The following is an 18,417-nucleotide window of genomic DNA, read 5'->3' on the forward strand; positions in this document are numbered from 1 at the left end:
TTGAAATTTTTTTGGCAAGCTCCAATCTTTAACTGCTTTTCATTAGCACATTAATTTGCAGGAAGTGTTCATATTTTTTGATGCTGCATAGGAGACAAGGGAAACCTTAGTTTTATAAATGTGGGATTGGGGACTATTTGGAGATGGGGATAGTGTATCTCACAATCCAAGAACAGACCCATTTCTCTTAACATGGCAAAACAGCTCAGCTAATAATATGTGAGACTTTACAGGCAGATGCAGGTGATCTCTACCCATGCCCTGAGCCCGCAGGAGGTGACTGCTCCTGGGACTGTGCTGTCAAATGCAATGCAGTGATGCACTGGGGCTTGTGTGCTGCTGGGTCACGGCGTGGGCAGACTACATCTGCCACCAGTAACCTGCTGTATACTGCAGTATTTTCCAAGCCATCTCTGACCCTTTTCACTTAGGTAAAGCCTAAGGAATTGACATTCGGATACATTGAGCTTGAATGAAAAACTGAATTTGGGGCAAGGTGAAAAGAGGTTTTTGTTTGTTTGTTTCTTTTTGTTTTTTGAGTTGCTAATGGTAGTGAAGTCTGGAGGGAGGAGTGTTGGGTACTGCCCTGTCTCTGCTTCCTTCTAATAGTGTTTCTTTCTAACAGGAAAAAATTCTGTTGAAAAATTGGAAGAAACTCCCTGAGAGGGAAGGAGAGGAGTCCCTAAGGAGAAGAGTCTACTCTGTGCTATTTATATGCATACTGGATATAGGATATAAAAACTCTGACTGAAAGCTGGGACATGCAGGGTTAAGAACATTTCTCCCATGGAGAACTGTGGGGCTAATATAATCCCACCAATAAGTATTGTTAGAGGCTGACTTAAAAGTAGGTCTTTCCAGTGCCACAAATCTTAGTCTTTGCATGTAGTTCTGTAATTTGCTTCCTTGTTGTATTGGTAGTGAGAAGAAATATTTTTGAATTTCATTATATTTAATACATTTGGAGCTTCCCTTGCCCCAGCCAATTGCAAAGACCTGAACAGCAATTCCTGTTCCAGCAATCCTTCTGCAAAGGAATCATGCTAATTCCTTTTTGGCATCAGTTTCAATCTAAGCACAATTTTTAAGAAAGCGTATGATTTAAACATTGTTCTGATATGGAAATACATCTCTAAGAAATGTGTCACATTATGCTGTGTGATACCACATATTTCATCTCATTAGTGCTTTATTGGTGGGGGTAAGCTATTAATCATTTTGATGTCACCTTTAGCATACTTAAAATTCTGTGCAACATGTATGTGAGGAAAAATTTTGACAGATAAAGGCTCACTCCAAAGAACAATTTTAGTTTAAGTGGGATAAAAAGGTCAATATAATTGTATTACACAGAATGATGCCTGGACATTTACAAGCATGACCTTGTTTCTCATGGACAAGAATAATCCTATTCAGCAGTAGATACTTAACTTTTATTTATCAGACAGTATGTGACACTAACTGTATTTGGATTAATGCATTCTTAGTGTCATTCTTCTCCCCTTGTAGAGTTATAGGTAAAGGAAATGAAATTGCAAATCTCCCATGTATCTGAAGGGAAAAAAAAGTCCAATTTATTTATTATATGTAAGCCCCCTCCCCCCAAAAGAAATAGAACAAGTGCTACTAGTGGTGAAGTCTAGTTACCCCAGTGCAGCTTTTTTTTCTTTTGCAAAGGCTGTCATACAATTTTTTAAATCTTCCTAACTAGCATGCCAGAGTCCACAGTTATGATGTACACTTGCACATGATACTGTCCTTTTCTTCTCTCTTCTTTTATTGCTGAACATATAAGAATTGCTTTGTGTTGGACACTATCATTTGGTGTATGGCAGTTACTTAACAGAGGCTGTTTTTCTGAGTTACTTGTTTTTGTCCTACTGCAATTCTATGAGCAAATGTCACCTTCAGAAGGCCTTGGCTATTCTGAGTTCTTGTCATTGCAGCAATTTCTTTTTGTGTCCTGTTTTTTCAATTTGCTTTTACAAAAGGATTTGAAACAACTCACTGGCTTCAAACATTTACTCTGAATATATGTATTAAATATATAAAGACTTACTAACTTTATTAAATGGGCTTGGAGTTTCTGTGAATTATAAAACAGAATTTTGAGCTTGTAAAGGCAGAAAGCAAAAAAAAAAAAACCAAAACAAAACCCCACCCTTAATCAGAAATTGAATCTCTTCCAAAATGAATTTCTCTTAGCTGAAGACTCATTCTTGTTGCTTTGTCATGTTGATTTTGACAAAAGATGTATTTCAGTGTACAACAGCTTTCCCTCACCTTGTCGCTCCATTTTGTCTCTGCTACGAAAGTGTTATTCCATGTCTGGTACCCAAATAGAAACAGTCTCTGAAACAAAAATTGCAGGTCTGGGTACGACATAAAACTGTAATATTTTTGGTTCCTCTTTCTGTTTTTGTAAATTTTGGTCTCAGCAACCATTTGTCATTAAACTTTGGACATACCATCACCAGTCCTCCCAGCAGTGGATGTTAATGCGTAATCGGAGATCTTTAGGAGGCAGTTTTTACAGTGTGGGAAACTTGCTTCTTTCTGTGAGCTGCATTTTGGTGAAGCAGACATACTCGGTAGGCCTCTGTGTTCTCAAATTCTGAGTAAACTCTTGCCTAGGGTGTTGTGTATGTTGGCAGAATTGAGATACAGCTTCGTCTCTTCTTGCTGTGGTGAAATAAGATTCAGGCCCTATTTGTTTATTTAATAAAAATTTCAGTTAACTGGAGTGATAGTGTCAATTGAAACTAAGCTATGATGCTATTTACAGCTTGTTGCATAAAGGTAAAAAAAATTCATGTAACAGGAACATACAATAAAAAGTGAAGATATTTATTCTAGGGTTCTGTACAGATTTCATTCCATCTTTGCATATTCATTTTGTGTGGTAAGGAAGCAGATGCAATATCTGAAAAAAGTATGGTGTGACTATGTTGTCAGACAGTACCATGAAGCAGACTGAAGTTAGGGTCTTAAAATGTCTCCAGCCCTTCTCTTTGGATGCCATCAAATACTGAATCCTGCCAGAGTTGCTCATTTAATCAAATTTCAGGTAATCTTGCAAGTGCTCAGAGCAAGGTTTGTTTGCCAGAAGGATGCACTTATAGTCTATATCAATATTCTAGTAAACTAACTATTGACCTAAAATATTGCACAGAGTGGAGCAGAATTCTACAGCTGTGCTGAGGTTTCTCCCTCCCTTGCCCTTTCTAGCCAAAAGCTGGAGATATGTTGCAAACAGTGAGGAAAAGGTTGCAAGATGAAGAAAAGGGTAAGGAGCCAGGCCATCGTATATGTATATTATATATATGTATATACCTATGTGTGTATATGTGTGTGTGTATACATACACACACGTATGTATATAGTCTATTTTATTAGGATACATGTTAGTAAAACAGTATGTCATTTTTCTTTCTCTTCCTTTTAAAAACCCAATAGAAAGAAGCTTGGCAGGACCACAAGCAGGAATGCAAGTGTCTTAAGAGCATCAAGCCTAATTTTCCTCCAGACTCGGTCAGGCTTGCTGGCAGGATTGTTTTTAAACTGGTAAGTGACATTCTGTTAGATCTATTCAGTGTCACAGTTTCAGGGAAATACTTTCTCATTTTACATTTTTAATGTAATTAAGAACTARAAAACAGAAGTGCCTAGCGTCGATGAACAAAATTGGACCTGCATATTGCATTACAAGATCGATTAATCTGCAGAAATGCTGAAAGGATCAAGAGATACTAAAATGGACAAAATTAAAGTCAAGGGACCTGATTATGAAGTTTCTTTCCCTGTGACTCTGTGGTAGCTTCCTAAACTTTTTTTCTGCCTGGAAACAAATCAAGGAAAGGCACACCATTTTTTTTTTTGTTTGTTTGTTTGATACTACTGAAGTTACTGGTGCTTTTCCATTACCTTCAGTTGGACCCTAATTCAGCCTCGCTTAGATATGGAAGTCAGAAAGACATGTGGTAAGGACAAAACACTGTTAGCAGCTAGCCCTTTCTTTAGGGTGCACAATGCCATACTTTTAACATTGGGTTAGCTTAGCCTCAATTAGATTTTCTTCTAAAATCTCTTGGAAGTCCTGGGTGTTTGACATTCCCATAGCTTGCTTAATTTACATGGACTAAATCTTCTGTTAGGTTAAGCAGCTTATGACTGTGAGGTTGTAAATCAAAAGATTTGCCCCTTTTTTGCTGACCCTGCCATGGTGTTGTCCTTGAACAAAAACATGGCATTTGTTGTGGTCTGAGATGATAAAAGATGGTGTAATATCTTAATTTATACAATGTCAGGAGGTGTATGTGCATATGATTGTTTAAAGGGCAAATATGTACAGCTATACTGTATATTAATTATAGTCGCATGAAATCTGAGGCTGCTAATTTTAGAAATTGCTTTCAGTTATAGTGTGAAGRGCCAAAGTAAATTCCTAAGGATAAGAAAGGTCAAGAAAATACATTAGAAGAAAGTGTCATAACACCATAAAAATTAGTATTGTTACAATAGTTTACAGAACATATGGTTTAAGCAAAAGAACAGATTTATGTTGGTGCTACTAGCCTTACGTATTTACTTTATTGGCATATCCCATGGAATAATTCAGTACTATAGAGTGCTTTTAAGATAAAGCATGCTATGTAAGTGTAAATTATCTGTTTTTCCCTACAGCTTAGACAATCAGTATGCCTTTCGGAAAAACTCTACTCTTTTTCTGATCTTCAGTCAAGTAAGTAATTGCCAACCATATTCCTGGAAATGCTTCCAAAGTCTGTTTTATGGAATGGCCATTCAATTTTATTGTAACTTGCCTTCTGAGATTTTGCTGTGTAGAATATTAGAATGTGGTGTGAAAAAGGCAAGACAAAACTGAAACTACTAAAATATTTGTGGCGAAGAACAGGTTTTTCATAGATCAAGGCAAAAACTTATACCTCTTTTTTCAAGGAAAATTTCTACCTGATTTTTGCTTTTAATATTTTTCTTCATTTTACAGTGTATGTCTTACCTGTTCAGGTTCTAAAGTTTACCTGATGACTGCTGTATTACATACAATTTCAAAATAAAACTTTTATAAACAAAAATTTATATGCATTTTTTCATTATTTATATCTTTTTTCATAAAGCTTCATAATAGCTTCAAGAAAAAGGAGAGAGCACTACAATTCACAGAGACTATGTGCATGGTCTTCCCCCCCCCCCCTTCTCATTGAGAAGTCATGTAGAAGAAAAGATGAAATTGTGCAGATGATATCCCTGTGATTTGACAAGTTTCAGATGCTTGGATGGGAAAGGATCTTCTTTATAATCTCTCAGCTAAGCTTCTGTTAAAATAGAAAACATTCTTCCAGAGTTTGCACTAGCTTAAAGTTTTAAGATTTGTAAAAGAAGAAATACATATTTAATTCATTCTTGCAGCAGAAGAAAAATCTTATTTAAAGGGATTTCGTAGAGCAACATGAATATTTTGCTTACCTCAGCATCTTTTTTGTGATGTTTAGAGGTTTGGATTTAAAACAACTTGATATATTGATATAGTTTGTTTTTTAAAAAAAAAAAAACACAAGCAAACCTAAAAAATACAATAGCTATAATATGTTGTTCTACTGCTGTAGATCCTGACATTGTCACCTTCCGCCTAGATGCTAATAAGGCAACAAATTAAAAAGGATAAAGGGAATGTATTTCAGTAATTTCAAACAGTAGGATTCACTGTTCAATTATTCTCAAATTGTTCATTGAATAACAAAGGTTTACAAGGAATTAGGTGATTATTTGAATTAAGAGCAACATTTCAAGTTGCTTCAAATAAAGTTACAAAGATGAAGACTACTGGCTTTTATGCTTCAGGGCACTGCTGGGATCCAGGAAGAAAAACTCTTTATGGTTATCTATTGTACCAATGGCTGGTTGCACAGTGGCAGAGGAGAAATTGGGAGGAGGGCCGAGGGAATAGGTTCCCTTTTAGAGGAAAAAAAAAAAAAAAAAAGTTTAATAGCTTGTAAAGCAAATTTCTCCAATATAGGCATATATATATATATTTTTGTTGTTGTTGTTGAACTGCTATTTCTATTCAAAATTCATTTTTCTTAGCACCCCTCAGGAGTTGCTCTGTTTCCCTTTACTGGAGACAAAGGGAAAAAGAGTGTGATAAGTTGCTGGAGAGAAGCTTGGTATTGAATGAAACTGAGCTGCGGTAGATAAATGGTACAAAAATCTGTAAAATGCCAAAAGTTGTAATAAAACTCTTGTTCTCTGAAGGAAATGCAGATGCTATACAGGTGTGAGGACTGTTGTCTCTCTGCTTTAGAAACAGCAATTCCATAACCAGTCACTTCACAGGGAGGCAAATAAGAGATCCACATCTGTTTCAGCTCTATTTGCACTAAGAGCTTTTCCTGTGTTAATCTTTTTAACTCCAAAGTGCAAAATATTCAGGACTCCTACATATTAATCAAAGCTGATACTCTATAGAATACAGTATAAATGAGTTACAACACTTGCATAAACTTTTGCAGAGGTTTTGGCTAGCTGTTTACTTTTGCTGTTTTTACAACTTCCTTGCTAGAATGAATGAAGCATGTTTATAGTTTTGCAGTTAGACAGGCCCAAAGGAATATTTTGGGATGGTATGATAATTTGTGGTACCTGTGATACTTTGCTGGCCCTGTATCCTCAAAAAGCTGCTATTTCATTTACATTTTTCCCATTTACTGTAGTTTCATTTATGTTTTTCCCATCTCCTGCACAACTTACAGACGATGTTGATACAGATTTGGGATTTATTTTCCTTCAATACTTGGCAAAATCTGTGTGAAAGGAAAGTCTCTTTTTTTAGAGGCTGAAATAATATGGGGGGAAAAATGTCGTTGGAGGGAATCACATGAGTTGGAAATGCATGTGATCTTCTGAAGCAAAAAACTTCTCGGGAACCAGCTGTATAATACAAGATAGTGTTTTAACACTGTAATCATAAATATTACAGATAGAATGATTTCTACTGATATTCCTTTATCTTCTTTTGGAAGTCCAAAAGATTTGAAAATTGATATTCTAACTATGCTGTCTCAGTCTCCTTTGCACTATGACTTTTCAGTGTTATCTTACACGGATGATTTTCAATGTGGGTGACATATGCTTTTATTCAGTTTACATGATATTTTACACACTTATGGAATCATTGTATGATAAAATGTGTAATACTTTTTATTTAAAACATTTGGAGGAATTTAGCCCTTTATGAAGTTCTATTATCAGTTCCATATTTCCTTAAAATTCATTGTGTACTCTGAAACTAAGATTAAGGAGGAGGGCTGACTGTGTGCACTGCTACTTTTGCTAGTTCTCTTTCATTATAAGACTCTTAGTTACTTATGTGCTTATGCTCAGTATCTGTTAAGACCATTYGGAAATCAACTGTGGTTATGCTTACCAAGATTCAGAATGCAGAAAGGAGCTTGTGTGCAATATTGTGAGCAGTTTTTTTCTGCATTACTCTTATCAGTATCAGAGCTGCATAATTAAATCCTCATGCCTTATTTAGAAAACTTTCTGCAAACCTTTTATAGCATTCTCTCTCTCACACCAGAGTTCTGACACAATTGAAGACATTCCTAAAAACACAAAGTAAAGGCATTTACAAACTTTGCTTCACTTTGTTTTCTGCCTTGGTTTCTTGATGTGTTGTGAAAACCAGGTCTTGAACATTAGCCATTAAAGATGTCACGGGACTTTTTGTTAGGTTTGTTAGCTCTGATGTCCTGGACAGACTCCAACTTGAATAGCTGCATTCTGTTTCTGTCTCTCTAAGTTCTCCCTGAAGTTACAGTTGGATTCATTTATCTTGTTCACATCTGTCCTAAACTGTAGTGTCCCTTTACAGCATGCTGTTTAGATGACTGCTGTTCTCCATCTCAGAGGTTGTTTTATTCACTAATAGTGAAGCAAATCATGCCTTCTTTTTATCGTAATACGTTTTGCAATGTGTATTAGATAATTTAAACTGAATAGCATGATGCAAATTTAAAATGCAGTGCTCTTTTGAAAAATTAAGTTTAAAGGAAAAATCATATTCAGTTTTAAAACAATTATAATGCAAATTAATGTTTGTTTGTGATGTTTTGAAAATTTTTTGGAACTTGAATTTTCCAGTCATCCAGAAGTTTGCTGTTTCTCTTGAAGATAGATTATGAGCCAATACAGTCCTGACAAATGTGATACTTTTCCATATCAGAAGTGACCCTACACTGCAAAGAGCATGCATATCTGGATTCTTGTCTTTGTACATTCAGGTTTGCAAGATCACCTTCAAATGTCCAGACTTAAGGCACACATGGATAGCACTTTGGGTAGCTATAAGAAAGCAAGCATGTCAGTTGCACAGTGTTGTGGTTTTTTTTTTTTTTTGCCAGGTATCAAGGGGCATATCCCAGCAGTCTTAGTGCTAACCAATATGAACTTTCTGAGGAATTGACTCTGAGTGCTCTGGGCGAGCTTGTCTGTCCTTCCCTCGCCTTGCCAGAGAAGAGTCTTAGGCCACCCTGATATTCAGCTTGCATCGCTGCCTGCTCAGCACATTCCCGACTCTCCCTGGGCATGGGCTTAGTACAGGTGGATGAGCTATTTCTAGCAACAGCTTCTCTTATCTGACAGGGAATATCAAATAGGCAGTATAAGAAATTATGACAGCATTGCAGCAGCAGTATCTGGCCATTAGAAGGCAAACAGACTTGGAAGGTGTTAATTTACACTGGAATGGGAACTAAAGCTATATAATACAGATACTTCTCATTCTCTATACGTAGTATGAAGATGGGTGCTTCTGCGATAGTGCAGTATGCTGGTAGGATTGCATCACTCAGCTAACCAGTGTGGTCATCAGTGGCTCCAGAGAAACTCTAAAGAAGACAGCAGAAGGAGTTTGCAAATAGGAAAACCCATACCAGACCCGGAGCAGACTGTTGTTGCTTGCTAGCTGGTTGCATTGGAAGGCTTCTGGTTGGTAGTTAACCAACCAGGTAGGCACTGGCAATTTTGGCAAGGTAGCACTCAGTGCTCTGCCAAAAGTGATTTATAGGAGACTATTAAAGCAGCTCACTTGTRTGGTCTGTGTGACATAAAAATCGGCTATCATGGAATTTCCGAAGTATTCTGGCATCAGGTGTGGCACTTGCATGCCTGTATCTTTCCTACACCAAGAAGCACAGGTATTCTCATCTGCTTAGGATAGTATCGTTCTGCCAGGCCTTGCAAATTAAGCTTGTGAACACCCATATAGAGCAAATAAGAAAAATGTGTGTTCAGAGTACCTTTTGAGATAAATTGGGTCATCATTTTAATTTAGTAGTACATACTAATGCAGCCCAGGAGGCTGCTGGCAGCCTTTGCCATGAGGGTGCATTGCTGGCACGTGTGCAACTTGATGTCCACCAGGACCCCCAGGTCCTTCTCTGCAAAGCTGCTCTCCAGCCAGTCAGCCCCCAGCCTGTACTGGTGCCTGGGGTTATTCCTCCCCAGGTGCAGGACTTGACACTTCCCTTTGTTGAACTTCAGGAGGTTCCTCTCTGTCCATCTCTCCAGCCTGTCCAGGTCCCTCTGAATGGCAGCACAACCCTCTGGTGTATCAGCCGCTCCTCCCAGTTTTGTATCATCTGCAAACTTACTGAGGCTGCGTTTTGTCCAATCATCCATGTCATTAATGAAGTTGTTTAACAGTATTGGCCCCAGTGTCGACCCCTGGGGGACACCACTAGTGACTGGCCTCCAGCTGGACTTCATGCTGCTGATCACAGCCTTCTGAGCCTGGCAGTTCAGCCAGTTTTCAGTCCACCTCACTGTCCAGTTATCTGGTCTGTACTTCATCAGCTTGTGTGTAAAGATGTTTGGGAGACAGTGTCAAAAGCCTTACTGAAGTCAAGTTAAACAACATCTACTGCTCTCCCCTCATCTACCAAGCCTGTCACCTTATCATAGAAGGCTATCAGGTTGGTGAAGCATGATTCCCTTTTGGGAATACATGCTCTCTACTCCAGGTCACCTTCTCATTCTTCACGTGTCTGGAAATAGTATCCAGGATTAGTTCCTCCGTCATCTTCCCAGGGATTGAGGTGAGGCTGACTGGCCTGTAGTTTCCCAGATCCTCCCTCTTGCCCTTTTTGAAGATTGGAGTGATATTTGCTTTCTTCTGGTCTTCAGGCACCTGTCCTGATTGCCATGAGCTTTTGGGTATATCCTGTCAGGTCCTGTGGTTTTACTTATGTCCTGTTTGTTTAAGTGTTCCGTAACCTGATTCTCAGCATGAAAAATGGTGCTTTATTGTTTAATTTAGAAATCATATTTACTTAATATTCCTTCATATCCTTTCTATTTTCCAGCTTCTGTGTATGGAACTCCCCTTGTCTCTAAAACTGCCTCCCTTTTCATCTGCCCGCATAGTGTTTCTGACACGTCTTATGGAGGATGCAATACAAAAATACGCACTGCTGCAAGGAGGGAGGAATTGCTGCATGACCTTTCAAACACTTTCTTTAATGTTACAAGTTCAGATGCCTAATTTTTGTACCTGATGCCTTACATCTGCTTACACATCTGCTTTATCTATTGGCTTTTGATCTTTCTTTCACCATCATATTTATATGATTTGGTAGTAGCAACTTGATAAACTCTGCTTTCTGTTGATAGGTAGCTGTCAAAAAAATGACAAGTGTCTGGCCTGTGTCAAAATTGCCCTCTGTCAAAAGTTAATTTTGAGGTTGGAAATGTCTAGACTGTATGGCTGCCATTGGACACTTGCAGGATGTTGGTGAAAGGTTCTTTTTACACCTTGGTATACTTTTGTTTTTAATTCCCCTTAAGATACTGAACAACTAAGTGAAGAAATGAAAGAAGGCCTCAGGCACCTTGCACAGACATTGCAACTGTATTTGAAAGCAGAGATCCAGGATGCCTCTCAGCTGCCACCTGCAATTGACTTTTTTCAGATCTTCACAAAAGTAAGTGTTAAAATGTGGTTGCTTGACAACTCATAAATTATCCTTTCTTTGTGTTCTTGATTTATTTTGGAGGGGAAGTTCAGTAGATACAACCAGAATATGATATATAACCTAAAGTGAAATCAAACTGTGTATTTTTTCTATTCAGTCAGTATTTAAGCAATGTTTTCCATTGAAAAAGCTTAGTTATTTATATAAATGTAATACTTTAAGTAGCAACCAAAGGATTCTTTTTCTGTGTAAATTATCATGTTAAAGCTGTTGGGAGGAAAAATTAAATAATGTTGCAATGAAAACATAACTTAGGTTGGTTGAATCAACCGGTTTTTGAACTTTTTTTTTATGGTGATAAAGAGCATACAGTGTGACTAGAATTTTTCCACAAAGTGCAATGTCTTGTGTTGTAGATATATTCACGTTCTGTTTTGTCATTTAGTAATATGTACTAATGGGTGTTTGTGACAGTACTGTGTCCCACAAACTGTGCTTGCTCAGGGTCATGTGGGTTATCTATTCTGAAAAGGCTACATGAAAAGTACTTGAAATTAATTTCCACAATATGTAAAATGTTTGTTATGTTACCAATTAAATTTTATTGGCTTTTCTTTATGTATTTTATTACTCTCGCTGGAGAAAGTTTCATTTGAACAATGCTAGTAGGAGTACTTCATATGGAGAATGCTCATAGCTTTAACTTATTTGTTTCTGATTTCTAATCGATTAATATATTCCAGCATGAGATTTCTTTTAAGGATGTGTATGCATGTTTTAATTGTTTTATCAAGTGTTTTGTTATGATATGAATCTGACTTTTAGATGTTTTCTTCTGATATAAACAAAAGGAAGAGCTTCTTTTAAAGAAATGAAGACGTGGTGCAATACATGACTTCATAATTTTTTTGTCTGTTTGTGCAATAGTGGAATCTTTTTTGCCATGGTTGGAAGAGGTAGGAGTAGTATAATCAACTGTACTGTTTATCTGGAATTTTAATATGTGAGTGAACTATTGTGATGTAGTTTGCAATTTTCCGTGACAAAATATGCAGGTTGAAACACATTCAGTTAGAAGGACTCAGAGGAAAAATCTTATGTGCTACCTACTCTCCACTCAAACTGTTTTAGTGTCTTGGCACTGTGGTTTGGCCTGAACTTTACCAGATGAATTTCATATGAAATATGCATGCTCTGTTATCTGGTTTAGAGGATTTGCACTGCTGAAGATAAAGCTGAGTATCAGAAAGTGATCATTGCTTAACCAGTATGAACTGAGTCACAGCTTGTGAGATATTTTTCCCATATGTTTTTTCCCCCTATGGAATAATTAAGCTTAAAATGGAGGTTGGCCATGGTCCTTTCTTTGATTTCTTTTAAATCATTATTGAACATACAATCCAGGTAGATGAGATGCTTTTTAAGTGATGCTTTGGGGCAATCTCATGGTGGTGGTAATCACACGGTTATGACCTGTGATAAACAGCAATAATTTCAGATCTTTATTGAGCTTCTCAGTAAGGAAATTGGTAGAGAAGAGCTTTTGAGTGAAGCTGTGTTAGATGGAGTGAGCCAACACAACACCTCAGAGGTGCTGGCGTGGGGGAGCATGAGTCCTGCTCTTTCCCTCATCTCACCTGAGTGCACTGTGGTCGCCTGTTTTGTTCTGGCTCTGGACCTTGCTGAATCTGTGTCTCAGCTGGCTCCAGCCACCAACCTGCAAGAAACTTTTCTCAAAAAACGAAGTAGCAAATTTTCACCAGGTGACCATGCTGGCTCAGTACACCAGTGTCTGACAAATGCAGAGAAGGGGCAATGCTGTATGGTTCAGGGAAAAAGGATTAGAACTCTTCCTTTTAATGAGTTGTTAATTAGCTCTCCCCATTTCACGTCTTCAGCCTGAGGAGACACATCTGAATTTGGGCAATGTGGTGGCATTACAGAAACAGTGTGGTGGTCACCCAATATATTGGAGCACTAGTGAAGAAAATATGGAAACTTTTATTATTATTTTTTTTTATATGCACGCTCATGCCCCATGTCTTTTTACTAAGGTGATGCAAGTAGACATAAACGGCAGAATGAAAGTCAGGACTTTACAGCTCTGTATTCTACCAAATGGAGAGCTACGAATGCTTCTGTTAATGACAATATTTGCCCCACTATTGCTTTGCTATAACAAAGATTTTTTAACTTCATGTATTCCTTATTTTGACCATGCCTGTTTCTCTGTCCTATTGAACACGCTGTAAAGTACCAAGTTTTTAAGTTATTGTTGCTTTTTTTTTTTTTTTTTTTCCTCTCCCCTCTCCTGGATATTCAGAGGCACTCATACCATTAAAATAGGTCCCATTCCCTTCTTCCTTTGCCTATGTTACTGAGGCCCAGTGATGGTTTGCTCTAGGAAAAGGGAAAGCAAATGGCATAGACCTATCATAGCTGCTGTTATTTAAATAAAATTGACTCTGGGAAGGAGGAATCTGACTAACCAGGTGACTTGGTTGGGAGGAAGGAGTTGACTAATATATCCATGTGTATTGCATGCAAGTAATATTAATAGCTTGTTTGGAGTTCTCTTAGGCAGCATGCTTTTTGGAAGGCTCTGATGTTGCTTGATGTAATTTTCCATATTTTAGTTTACAGCTTTCCCAATTGGTTGTCGGATGAATATATTATGAAGTATGGCATTATATTAAAATGTGATTTTAATATGCCACCAGCAAGCGTTTTCTGCCACTCGCATAGAATGTTTCTTGGAAGATAAGCAGAATGTCAGTGCAAAAAGTATGATTTTTTTTTTCTTACGCAAAATAGGGAATGTTTATTTTCAGCAGGTAAAATTTAAGGCTTTAGAACTGTAAAGTCTCTGATAAAAGACTTAGGTAGTCTCTTCTCTGTTGTGTAACTTTGAAAAAGACCAGCTGTGATGACTTATATGTGTGGTCATAGAATAAAGAAATACATCTTGAAATCACGTATCTGTAGTAATGTTGTTTTCCCATCCATTTCCAACATTCATTTCAAGTTCAGTAGGTGCTCATTCTAACACTGAACTTTTTTTGGTTCAGTTCTTTCATTGCATGCTACAAAAAGATCCAGTCAAAGGTCATTTTTATTCTGTTTGATGCTGGATCCTCAAGAAGAAAAATAAGCAGGCAGCTAGACAAAGAGAAAAACGGTCCTGCAGTGAGATGACTAAATACTAGATAGTTCTTGGAAAATCTCCAACCTGATTTAGGTCAAAAGAGCTTCTGAGAAGCCTTTTTAAACAGTCTTCCCTCTCTGCTGGCTGCTGCTCTGCCCCTGGTAAAATTCATTGTGGTTTTATTCACTAGCATGTAATACCCGATGGTCCCTTTGAGTGCAAACTCTGGGAAACTTCCCATTGCAAGTCAAAGAAAGTTTTGTCATTTCTTTGAGTGGGGGCAGAATTTTACCACGATGTATTTTTAGATCACATAAGAGCCATGGGAAAATATCACCTGTACCAGATGGGGAGGTGTTTCAGAAGGGTAATCTACCTTTCTTTTTTGCAGTGTTGCCCTGTCCTTCCTAGACAATTTGCTCTTGTATTAGCTATCCTTTGAGCTGGAGTTGGATTTTCCATGCTTGCCATCTGATCACTCTTTAGAAGCTTCAGTATATTTAACATGCAATTCATCCAAGGTTGTGACTGTTTTTAAATTCTGATCCTCAATATTAAACACAGAATTATCAGCAGTTAATTATGTGAAAAGGCTTTAACTCCACTGAGACATTTTCTAATGTTAAGATAAATTTTTGACACCATGGTTTTATGGTTTAGTGGTGTTTCCATAACCTTGAGATAAAATCAGTCCTTGTTTTTGGTTCTTCAGCCTTTAACGTGTGTGAGGAATGGCCTGGAATCCTGTGAAACCGTGGATGAGGGATGAAGACTTAAATATTTTTGTATATGTATATTGTATATGTACAATACATATACATAGTATGTATTTGTATATGCATAGTTCTTTTAATAATAACAGACGGAACCATGTAACTACTTAATCTTTGAACGAAATCTCTACCTACTGTATTGACTGTGAAACTGTGACTCTACTGAATGAAATTAAGCCTAAGACAATTCCATATTGGACCAAATTTACACTTGGTGTCTTGCATAGCATTGCATCCACTCCTACTAAGTCAGAAGTGACTCTTAATGTTTATGAGCTTTTTGAAAGTGTCTGAGAACTTTTTTATTTTTTTAAGTAATAAGAAAAAAAGTTGCTGATGTTAGATAAAATGGTAACCCTTTTAAAGATTTCCTAATTTTAAATCCTCACATTTGTAAGAACAGTAAGATGTATCCAGCCACTGTCATACTAAATAACAGTAAGATGAAATCTGATATTTAATGGACTGTAACATGGCAGATTTCTATAGCAGTTTAGTAATCTTAAAACAGAATTTTATTAGAAAAGAAGGGATTTCTAAAGGACATTTTGATAAAACAGTTGATAAACTTCTGGGAGACGAATGCTGGGACTGAAGATTATTGGGAACCTCATAGAACAAAGATTATACTTTTCTCCTGAAATATCAGTCTCCCTAAATTTTCTATTGCATGAAATTTCTAATGTGTAGCTAGCTTTCTGAATGGTATCTTAACTGCATTTGGGGTAATAGGGATTAGAGAGAAAATATTTATTTTCCTAACAGTTTCAGCCTTGCCATTCATTCTCATAAGAAAATTCTACTTTGAAAGTGGATGCACTGATTTCATTAAATTCATTGGAGAGGTCACATATATGTATACGTGTGAGCTGATTATGCCTCTCTGTATAGGCGGTAGTGCTGCACGCTGCCCTCTTTTGGGGTGTTGTCCTACTCTTTCCTTTTCAGTTCACTTTAGAATTGACACAGATCAACAACAGAGTAACAGCAGATCTAAGTGAGGGTAGATCTAGGTGTTCCCTTTTAGGATAGGATGAAAAAAGAAAATCAGAGTCCATATATATTGAAAATTCATATGCATCTTTCGTATATGTCAAACTAAGTTTTTTTTTGTTTTTTTTTCCCTACCAAAAATTTTTGAGCTTTATGAAGTTGAGATTAAAGTGAGAGAGGGTGTAAAGAAGAGATACAAGTTTGATGCTGTATGCTAGTCTCTGTGTATTAGACTGTTTTAACTGACAGACATGTTGTCCATTTAGGCTGTTGGTATAACTGATTTTATTTTAACTTAGGAAGAAGAAAGGGGACTACTGTAAAGTGCAGAGGCACATCTCTCCAAAGACAAAGTGCTCTGCTCTCTTGAAAATCCTTTGGTTATTCTTCCTATCAGAGTTTAAATACTCTTCATTTGTACCTTCAAGTTTTCAGTAGTTGGTTTTCATTCCACTCAATATTTTTGAAAGAGTTTCTTTTCAACATAAAGGGAATTAATACCAATTAAAAAGACTCTTTTCATTAAGGGGGATTTTGGYATGTATTGTGTAGGCAGAGGAGGACAGGGAGTTGAATGGTGTCACCTGTCCTTTGTAAAGTCTGTATACTAAATTATGATAATCTATTTGGTTGTCTTTTTAGGTGCAAGTTGAAGCAAATTGTCTCACTTAACGATATGACTGGAAAATTATGTTTGATCTGTGCATTACTCCCTCAGATCTTGAGGGCATCAGGTAGCATAGTTTTTTGAGGAGATCTTTGAAAACAAGATACATCTGCCTTGTCAGTCCAAGATATTCCTTAGCAGCTCTTTCAATAGGTTACTTTTAATTAGGATTCACTAGTCAATTTAGTAATCCATGTTAGCAGAGTAAGGAAAGCAACTTGTATCAAGAAACTCAGAAGAAGTATTAGGATAAAGTTAAGAGTAAAATTTTTGTTAAAGTTGTACAAGTGTAGGTCGGTTTCCGATGCCAGGTTTCCAAATCTAGTTAACAGTGGATGCATTTGTTCAGCCTCCCTATAATTACGAAGTCATGGAGATCTATTTCTGGAGATAATACAAGCAAGTGCACATTTATTCATCATTGCTCTCTGTGTATCTCAGACCTAATGTGTGTTGCTACATTCTGTCTTATGCAAAATTGCTTGCCCAGTTTTTGATAAATTGGGTATCAGGCCAATACCCACAAATTTATTTTTAGCTGTGGCCAGGAAAATATTTTGCAAAAACCCTTTCATTTTTCATAATTCTTTTTTCTTATAATTTACAAAGTCATATAATTTCCAGAAATCATTATACCTGAAAAAAAGTGGGTAAACCTAAACATTTAACATACAGTTAACATTTTAAAATCACATTCATGTCAATCTTCTTTACTTTTTTCCCCCATTTCTTTTTTTGGAGTTGGAAGGGTATGTTTCTGCTCATCAAGTTATAGCAGAACCCCTTTTCCTGACTCATGTCATCTTCAAGTCTATTGTGTGAGATTTATGATAAGCTTTATATATAAAGTGCTACTGATTTTTTTTCTTTTGTTTGTAAAAGTTTTGTTGGGTGGATATATGGATATGGAGTGTCTTCTCCCTGTTCTATGTGTAGTTTTTAGCCATTGAAAGTTTCATGCTTGCAACTGTGTTGAGAATTGCCTTTTGATCATCAGAAATACCGTGCTCAGTTATTGCCTAAATGATTTGAGGAGAACTTGTCTTTAATCTCTTTCTAGTGTATTCCACCAAGGCATAACAAAACCCATTCTAGCAGACCTTTGTATTTCTTTACAGAGGACATGAATTATCACTTTTCTAACATTTACCTTTGTTTCTGAAGGTGCTGTCTTATCTAGTGAGAGAAGAATTAAGCTTGGTCAGTCCGTGCCTTTGCAGTACGTAAAACCAAAAGAAATGGGAAAAGCTAAATGTATTAAGAAGGAACTAAACACCAGCTACAGTTCATGCAGGACAGCTAACAGCCAAGATGTGTCTGAATATTGCATTTTATTGTTCATGCACTTTGACTTCAGTATTTTAAACTTTTTTGTCATCACCCAGTAACTGGGACCTTAGAATCATCTCTTCCTATTTGCCAAACATGCTCAGTTTGGTTTGTTAAACAGCCTTGTAGGTGACTGGATGAGTCAGTGTCAGCTAGTGAGCAGAGCTGGTCGACTCTCAGGCTAGAGATTTGAAATGAGTTCAGGATAACAGTATAAAAAGTCCATGGTGTAGACTACGTCCTGGCGTAATTTTCATTCTGCATCTTAGTTCTTTTGAGGAAGGGTAATATTTCATAAGTATAGGGAGGGAAAAAAAAGAAAGGCAGTTGTCTTGTAGCAAGGAAACGTAGGGAATGTCTCAGGGCTATTTAACAATTAACTTGGTTTGTGAGACCACAGGGATGTCTACTTGGTATCCTTGTTCCCCCACCAAGCCTTCCTACTGTGGAAGTAAGCAGAAAATGTGAAGTTGACCCTATTGTTTTTCCTTTGTCTCTGCCTTCACTAAATGTTTT

At 37.0% G+C, this 18,417-nt stretch overlaps 1 protein-coding gene across 2 annotated transcripts in view; it reads left to right on the plus strand.

The window, feature by feature from the left end:
* SMYD3 (SET and MYND domain containing 3) overlaps positions 1 to 18,417 on the plus strand; it is a 439,441-nt gene that overhangs the window by 58,516 nt on the left and 362,508 nt on the right. For both annotated transcript variants that reach the window (XM_026082329.1, XM_026082336.1), the window contains exons 3-5: positions 3,457 to 3,564; positions 4,684 to 4,741; positions 10,867 to 11,003. In XM_026082329.1, coding sequence (XP_025938114.1) covers positions 3,457 to 3,564; positions 4,684 to 4,741; positions 10,867 to 11,003 — 303 coding nt within the window. The remainder of the gene's footprint in view (positions 1 to 3,456; positions 3,565 to 4,683; positions 4,742 to 10,866; positions 11,004 to 18,417) is intronic.

The sequence above is a fragment of the Apteryx rowi genome, unplaced genomic scaffold (genome assembly GCF_003343035.1).
Source record: "Apteryx rowi isolate R43461 unplaced genomic scaffold, aptRow1 scaffold_117, whole genome shotgun sequence".
Taxonomy (NCBI): Eukaryota; Metazoa; Chordata; class Aves; order Apterygiformes; family Apterygidae; genus Apteryx; species Apteryx rowi.